This window comes from Ptychodera flava, chromosome 17, assembly GCF_041260155.1.
Source record: "Ptychodera flava strain L36383 chromosome 17, AS_Pfla_20210202, whole genome shotgun sequence".
Lineage (NCBI taxonomy): Eukaryota > Metazoa > Hemichordata > Enteropneusta > Ptychoderidae > Ptychodera > Ptychodera flava.
The window spans coordinates 7,722,981-7,731,897 of record NC_091944.1 but is presented as its reverse complement, the minus strand read 5'-3'; the positions used below and the strand labels follow the sequence as shown (position 1 = coordinate 7,731,897).

The following is an 8,917-nucleotide window of genomic DNA, read 5'->3' as shown; positions in this document are numbered from 1 at the left end:
GTGCTTCCTCATGGCAGCTTCAATATTAAGTAAAGACGTTCTGGCTGCGCAAAACTTTTAAGCACACGCTCAATAAGGGTATACAATTTAGTTTGCAAATAATGATGTCGAGTGAAACCCAGATCTAACAAAAAAACATATGCATCACTTTGTCTATCAAACAAACGCCAAACGGCATTGCACTCATTCCAATTTTTTTCATTCATATATTTAAAAGAGCTACATTCGATATTTATCAAACCACCCGGAACATCATCTTGTGTTTGTAATGTATGGCCAATTAGTACAAAGAAATCGCTGACTATCAAAACTAACAGAGACAGATGGGACAAATTAAAAAATCTCCGGGAGGAAACAAACAAACAACCAAACAAACATAGAAGCATGCAGCAACATATCATATGTGCATATGAACATACGAAGAACGAGGCAGCGAGGTATAGATAGAGACACTGATCAAACGACAGGGTAATTTAGTGAAATGGAACCTATACGGGACATTTTGACAATTTACTGAATTTGCCGCTTTAAACGGTCAATTTTTGGTGAAATCCACGGCCACTTAAGTAGCTGTAAATAAACGTCGTTCATTTGAGTGCGAGCCGTATTGTTCTGTACCATTACATCAATTTTTGTTCAAACATGCAGAGTTCGATCGTACGGTAATATGATAACACGGTTCGTTTATTTTTGGTAATTGGACTATAAATTATGTACTTATGTGATAGTACTGTGATTGTGATATTATGTACTGCGACGTGATATGTACGAGTTGGATTAGCTGTCATGGCGCCAGTACCACACCGTAAAAACTGATAATTGACACCATGCAAAATATCATCTTGATATAATTGATCAAAACACTGAATAATTTGACTCAGACTTAGTTTCTGTATTATATTGCTGGGGTACAGTGACAACAATTTTTGAAGTACGTCCAAAGATTTAGCTGCGAAAAAGCTACTTAACAAAGTGATTTAAACTGATCAATCATTTCGAAACACGCACATTAATCGTGTTTGCTTCACGGGTATGCATAGAAAATTGTTTTCAAAATTATAATTGCCAGATATACAATTACTCTGTCAGTATTATTCGTTTTTGAACAAAAGACATAATCATTTATGTTAAATAAATAACAGCTAGAATCAATTCCAATTATGCCACTCAAGCTACTATTTAGACTGTCGACAGTCCCTTGTGCCTTTTCTGTCTATCCTTGGTGTTGTCTCTCGAACGTACGACGGTGCGGGAGGGGGGGGGGTGGTCGCACGCGCAGCGAGGCACTACGAAAGCATTCATTGTGTTAATGTATGCTTTCGTAATGCCTTCTCTTGCAATTCCCCCCATCGCGATCGTCGTATGTGCGAGAGATTACACCAATAAGGGAGAGATAAAGCGCAAGGGACTGTCGACAGTCAAGCTAAGATCAACAAACAACGATAGCACATATCAGTTGCTTTTGCACAACAAAGAGGGCGCTGGTCCACGTGAGAATTCAGTAATTTCTGGATTCGAACTCGCAGCCTACTGTGTACAAACTTTAATTGAAAAGTAGTCGGGGATGAAGACAACTCGACCACATATACAGATGTGGGAAAATGTGATTCAACAGCGAGCCAGCTAATTCGTCGTAATTTTATCCGTGATCCCTCCACAAAGCTGAAGCAAAAAGGATGCACGTAGTACTACGTGCACAGTCCCTCCACACAGGTAAATTTAAGCAGACAATTAAACCTGGCACGCACTATCAATTACGCAATGAATTCGAAGAAGGAATGAGTATTATTTTGTAGAAAAGCCAAGATGCGAAGGATGGCAGTATCAAGGTAGTCAGATGGACCGTTGATATCATCAAGAAAAGAAACGAAGGGTGCACTTCATACATGGAAAGTATCAGAAAACACCAATTTATGTTTCCTTAGTATTAAAGTATTGTAAAACAGACACGATTCATCAATACTACAAACTTTGAATTTTTTTAGTGTGTAAATGTAATTGAAGTCTCATGATCCCTTAAAGCACGTAACACCGAAAAACTATGACATTTTATTGGAAAATTGCTGTGTCAGAACTATTTATGTAAATATTTAAATGACGCCAGCATTTGCAGTATTGGGGAAACAGTAACATCTGCCTCTCTGTCTACCGACCTTCTGGTTTTGTACCTGCCCTAATTTCCATCGGTGTGTCTGTCCGTCAATGGCATATACACGTGCACCTGCAAACCCCGGGACCACACCCCACCCCTCACCTACTACCCCACTACACACACACATACACACATATATATCTTATCTCTCTCTCTCTCTCTCTCTCTCTCTCTCTCTCTCTCTCTCTCTCTCTCTCTCTCTCTCTCTCTCTATTTATATATATATATAACCACGCATCTCCTCTCTCTCTCTCTCTCTCTCTCTCTCTCTCTCTCTCTCACTCTCCTTCTCTCTCTCTCTCTCTCTCTCTCTCTCTCTCTCTCTCTCTCTCTCTCTCTATATATATATATATAACCACGCAAAGGCTACCACAAAATCATTTACTTGAACGTTTAATGCTAAACGTTTTTTGTTAGAAATGGACCATCAGTTTTACAGAGCACAGAACATACAAGTTACTTTATTTGAGGATTATCTTCATGTTAAGTGTTACTTTGCAAAAATGTTAAAATTAGTAGCTATTACGAATTGATGATTACATACCAAATTTTCATCTCAACGTATTCCTTTCCGGAGAAGAAAGTGATTTGACAAAATGTGGAAACATTTTGAATTGTTTATAGGAACTCGGACGACAAGATTTATAGACAAAGTCTGGAACAGATGTTCAGTATGATAGTTTTGAAGTTAAAACTATTTTAGACAATAATTGTTTAATTTTAAGGAAAAAATGTAAACTCAGCCCTTATCAATTTGTCATTTTTGACTGACGAAGAGTCGGTTACGCCCCGCCCCTTTTGGCTATATAAGCGGTGCGACGAGCAGCAAGGAACATCACTTCGGACCAACTCTACCACTGTGCAACTGCTGTGACTGGTAAGTAAACCTGTAACTTTTTTATCGTTTGTTAATATTGTCTGGGAGATACTCTTTTTAAAACTGTTATCTTCTGATGCAGTGAACATTTCATCTGCTCAGCAGTGCCTTGCTTTGTCAGTTTCCTGGAGTGGACTACGAGCTCAAAATATTGAATCTCCAAACTAATTTTTTTTATCCAGAATTTAGCCTGAACCTTCCCTTCTGTATGCCATTAACTATGGAAGTTTAAAGGTATACTGTAACCTGTTCCAATTTTGCCACAGTTACCATGGAAAGAGAAAATCTAACCAATCAAAGGTTTTAAGCGGTTGGCCGCTTTTTAAAAACAGCGCCCTCACATGGGCATTTTGAATACCAAGGAACGTCCCTTTGACCATATATGGGCATATTTAGATTTCAGGTGTCTGTATGCCTTTAAGTCGTTGCTTATGTAAACTGAAGCCCTTTCAGCAAGCTATAACGCGTTAATGTTACTTTTATGTGAAAACTTTAACTGAGATAACCGCAGTATTATGCGGTGAACATGTTGTTTTGTTTTTGTGTTTTTGCATTTGCGCATGCGCTGAGTGAACGCGATCGGCAGAAAGTATCTCTGGACTCTAGCTAATTCCACCACAAAGAAAAAAAGGAATATAAGCCAACAAAAAACAAGAAGCATTACAAAAACAGTCGCGATTATTTTAATACATTGTATTAACTAAATCAACTTTATTTCCATAGAATTGTACATAAAGTCTAGCTAGCAACAAGCAAACAATTAACTGTTTCTCGATATTAAAAACAGACATTGAAACGATTTGTCTTTGCTAGAGATTTTTGGAAAGCATTATATTCAGTTTATTTTTCCTCTCGGCGTTGCATGAATATAAGGGTTATTTACTGAATACCAGGATTATCGTATACAGAGACTCGTAGCGTCGACGACAATACCACAGCTTACGATACTTATATGTTGGTATTTTTTGAATAACCTTCCTATTACACCTTTCCTAGTTGAATTTGACAAGAAATGTGGAAAGTATAGCTTTTCAGAATGCCATGTCGTACACTGCGCCGCGCAATAAGGAGCAGACTGGAAACTCTTTCAGACCGTCTGCTAAGCGTACCATGATTTGTAGTGCACGTGCTAGAAGCTGTTGTTCAAAAGCGTATTTTCACAGAAATTCACTGTTATTGTACTGTCACCATTCACCGTGTCAAACATTAAATGTATATTTTTACTTATATTGACGCCGCTCTGTCAAATTTGTCTTCAGATATCACAACAAACATGATTTGCAAATTTGCTGTCATCTTCTTTGCCTGTGTGGCGACGTGCTCTGCTTACTATACGGTGGTGAGTACACAAAGTTTGCATCGCCTACTCAATTATTTTTGTTTTGAGAAAACCGCTCTAGTTTACGATTAACGCAAATTTGTGTCTACTCTTTACCAGTATTATAGTGATTCTCGCTTTGCTTTAAAAAGCCGCAAACAATGTTTTTCCCCTTCGCGGTAGTAAGTATACAATGTGTCACTGACCAAAAATGCGTACTTCGTAAAGTTGGAAGAGACTGTCTAAAGAATACGCTTCGTGAAACTGAAAAATGCGTCATAATGTAGAGTTTTATTTGTCACAGTAGGATGTCGATTTTGCGAATTGCTAAAATCAAGCATGACGTTACTGGTTCAGCTGCATACCACGAAATCCACGATTCCGTGGACCTAAAGGGTACCGCAGTATACTTTGCATTCTTGATAAACGGGTAATCGCCTAATTAAAGTCTTTCCGGTTTTTTTTATCTCCCATGAGCAGCCAGCTCCTGCAAGTAAGTAATCCTGGTTACAAATAAAAAAGTTCCATGATAACATTATTAGCCTAGCTGAATTGCTTGTAATATATTATAGCCCAAACATGTGCCCAGACTATGTGTCCGAGGGTATGTAATCATTTGCTCGACGTAAGAAGGGCAAATCCCGGGTCTCCTGCCTCGAGGGTCCCTTGTTTAGGCTATAGTGTTTTTATTGCATGCCTCTCTTTCATAGTTTGCTCTCAAAATTTTTGGGTTTACATATAATGACAATTATATGCTTTATTTTCATGTTAGATGAAAATCTGTTTAAAAAATAGAAAGATTTTCATCATCGAATGGCGCATTGATTTTGAATCACTGTTATGCGGTTTATCGAATTTTGTATGCATAATGGTGTAAGAACAGTATTTCCTCTGAAATTTTATTATTTTTAAAGTCGAAGTTTACAAGTTGAAAATAGTTCAGGTTCACTGTCAGTCAATGATGACTATGAGGCCCGCAACGACATCAACAACTTACCATGCACGCGACATTCGATACAAGCACGTTTTGTACATCCAACTTATCTGAGGACTAATGTATCGAAATATGTCGCGTGATTTCCACATTTACATAATTATGGTAAAGGAGTGTATAACATATTTATTTTGAAAGAGTAGGTTACACAGAAAATGGAGTTTAAATCTCTATTGAACTCGGGTGTTCAGTGACATGACAAAAGCATGTAGCTGTACTGTTTGTGCGAATGAATGCGTTATGAGTTATGCTGTATTGTTTGAGCACCCACTTATGCTTGTAGGTATAATATACCTTAACTGTAATCTTGTTACAAATGAAAACTTTACTGAAGTATTAACCATATGGTATGATAGCCAGTCTTTTGCCCCTTATCATGATTTAAAATGTTATTTGTACGACTTATAACATTTTAGTCCACTTCATCTACTAGTAATGTCCCCGCACTTCATAAGACACGTTTATGGCTAAAAGTTAATCATTTTGAGGGTAGCGTACTAATATCGTACTAATATCACCCAGAAAGCGGTAGAGTTTATAAATCAAATAAAATTCACATACTTTAAATTCTTTGGAAGTTTCCTAATTTTGTTATCATGCCAGTCAACTTTCGCGATATAGAAAGTTGTTATGTAGAGAGTGTCAATTTTTGTCACATTTACAGAATATACCTCAGTCATATTTTTTCAGATTTTTGCCAAAATGTTGATGAAGCACTGTAGCCAAGGAAATGTGATTTCCATTTGGTCCAAAATTATCAAAATAATGACTGAAAAATTCATAAAATTTAATAAAATGTTGCACTAAAGTTATGGTGGGAAAAATTGCAGCACTCAAAGGGTTAGTAGTTGTATACATATCAAAAAACTGTATGAATCAGAATTTTATGGCTTCTAAATCATGACGCTTTCAAGAGCTATAATGTCACTGCTATCACATGTACTCTTTACAGGCAGATTCACTCTTGAAGACTGTGAAAAGGGATTTTGCGATTGCATGGTGTATGAAATCTACTGTCAACAAGACGACACTGACGAGCCTTACCAACAGAGAGCAGCTGAGTTTTGTAGCACCCTTTCAGTACAGCCTGGCGGGCCAGCAGGTCGCCTTGCATCATTGCGTAACGCAAAGATCGACTCTGCAATCAGAGATCATATCCTCGACAATGACCTAGATAAAAGCCCATGCATTACCGTCTACGGCTTCTGGATCGGCCTAAGCGACGCCTTAGTGGAGGGTGAATACATCTGGAGCGACGGGAGAGCCCATTGCCCCTTCGACTACCGCAACTGGGCACCAGGCGAACCAAACAACAACACAAAGAGAGACGACGATGGACAAGATTGCGTACAACTCTGGTAAGAATACGTCAGACATTAAAGTTCAAAAGAATGGTAAAAGCTATCTTACAACTGATGTCAAGACTATTCAATGACTAAAAGCAAAACATTCTTATGATAACCATTTTCACTGACATCGATTCTCGCTCAAAACTAACATTAATTCGCCGTTGTCGTTTCTATTCCCGGCAAGTTCAAAATTAGGAATGCTTACAATTAAACCAGAAACGATACTTTTGTTTTTCATCGACTGAATAGTAGGTACTCAGGTATCTGTCACGTAGCAGTATGTATATCTTATTATTCATTTGAAATACTGGTATTACAATAGATTTTACAGAGAGTGTGGTTTTATACTATAATATGATGAACGATCGATTTCCATTGTCCGCCTGTCTGTCTGTCCATAAACAGTCTGTCTGCTGTCTGTCTGTCTGTCTGTCTGTCTGTTTTTGTATCTTCACTTGATATCTTGTATTATACCTTAAGGCGGAGCTCATCCGTCCAAAAATTTTACCGTATCTATTAATGTCAACAGGTTCAGGAACAATAACAAAGGTCTTTGGGACGATGAGTACTGTAACTACCGACCAAAGGGCATTGTTTGTGAAATTCCAGGTATGCACAATATAATTAATATGTGTTATTCATGTCATTTGATGTGAGCAACGGTGGATATATGTCTTTGGATAGAGTAGATTTTATAAATCATGTTCGGTTCAAATACATTCACCAACGATCGTTGTAAACCAGAAAACTTGGACATCACTCGCTAGTATCACATCTTATTATATCATAAAACAGCCCTTGTGCTATTAAATCTTAAGATCCTTGTTGGAAGACGAAACTTTTCGATTTTCTAACTGTCTTATTTTTCAAATGATCTGTGCAGAGAGTATTAGTGTGCAGAGAGTATTAGTTGAAACGATCACATTAAAGGTAGTTAAATACCAAAACCTCGGGCAAATTGTTATTTCAAAATAGAGGAGAATACAAGCTTATACTGCCTCTTTGAGGCGACGAACTGATTTGCATCTTTCCCTCATACCATATTTCACTGAAGACTTGGGATTAGTTGCATAGTGTTTTGTTGCGTAAATTTGTAAAACAAGTTAGAAGAGACGCACACATACACATGCCTTGAGTTTTAATCTCCACTTATTTTGTTTCTTTGTTTCAGATCCCCATTGCCATTCTTCGGGCTTTTAGAAACCGCATGAAACACATGATACGTTGTGGCCCTATCTGTGCTAGTGTTGAGAATATGTCAGTCTAATCTTACTGCTGCTATATTAGAGATTGCCGTGATAAAGATGTTTTCTCTGAAATAAAGAGTCATTAAAGCAAACACGTTGTTGTTCACGCGTGGTTGTATTTCGAAAACGGTTAAGTCAGAAAATGTAAAAATACATTTTTAAACGTACGACCTGGACTTGCCTCCAGTCGCTCGGTTTTTCTCGGCAGCAGTTACTAAAGTCTCATTTTTCAGACCTCGTTCACTTCGCTGACGCACATCAAGGTGAAGTGTGCCGCTGGCGGTAGGAACAGACATGTCGTGGAGCGAAGCGACCGAGGCTTCGCCACTCGAAGCTAAGTCATACCCTCAACTCTTGCTGCGTACTTTTCTATGATTATTATGCAAGAGCGAAGCGACCGAGGTCTGGAAGTCGAGACTGCAGTTACTACTGACTGTGGGTCATCGCGTTCACCCCACGATCTACGTAATCGCCTTCAGGTCATTCTGTCTTGTTATTTATATGCCCGCAGACTTGGAGCAAGTCTACGCACGAACCTATTAGACAGTGAGAGCTTGCTCAACTATCAAAGTGCATCTATTTCTTATTTTGGCGCACACCTTTGACAGTGTCGGCTAAAAGATGCATGCAATATATTTTGAGCTGACTTTCATGTCAGAAAGAGGTTACAGTTTCTTTTGTCGATAGTTACTTTGGAAATAGACAACGAATGAAGAAAGCAAACACCCTCTTTCAGAAAGACGGAATGTGAACATTGATTTAGGATACTTCCCCACTGATATTTACCTCTCAATTAAAAGATATAAGAAATTGAAGCTCACAGCAATCCGCCAAAGCGTTTTTCGGCAAATACTTTAGCACCATGTTTCTCCGGGTCTAAAACACCGGTAAATTGTCGCTAGCAAACTAAAAACATACATAAAGACAATGTTTTATCGATTTTTGTCAAGAACCAGTATTTTATGACAATATAAGAGTGG

At 38.1% G+C, this 8,917-nt stretch overlaps 1 protein-coding gene across 1 annotated transcript; it reads left to right on the top strand.

Annotated features, from left to right (window-relative positions):
• Window positions 1-2,970: 2,970 nt before the first annotated feature.
• On the top strand, window positions 2,971-8,029 carry LOC139115293 (lectin BRA-3-like). The gene is made up of 6 exons (XM_070677305.1): window positions 2,971-3,029; window positions 4,289-4,368; window positions 4,828-4,840; window positions 6,294-6,699; window positions 7,220-7,299; window positions 7,862-8,029. Exons 2-6 carry the CDS (start codon window positions 4,303-4,305, stop codon window positions 7,888-7,890), a joined length of 594 nt encoding a protein of 197 aa, XP_070533406.1. The 5' UTR covers window positions 2,971-3,029; window positions 4,289-4,302; the 3' UTR covers window positions 7,891-8,029.
• The last annotated feature ends 888 nt before the right edge of the window (window positions 8,030-8,917 follow it).

Bases quoted from the DNA above. Each gene is read 5' to 3' on its own strand.
- LOC139115293 (XM_070677305.1), top strand. From the start codon at position 4,303: ATGATTTGCAAATTTGCTGTCATCTTCTTTGCCTGTGTGGCGACGTGC. The intron at 6,700-7,219 runs GTAAGAATACGT...TAATGTCAACAG, and splicing joins CAAGATTGCGTACAACTCTG to GTTCAGGAACAATAACAAAG. The intron at 7,300-7,861 runs GTATGCACAATA...TCTTTGTTTCAG, and splicing joins CATTGTTTGTGAAATTCCAG to ATCCCCATTGCCATTCTTCG.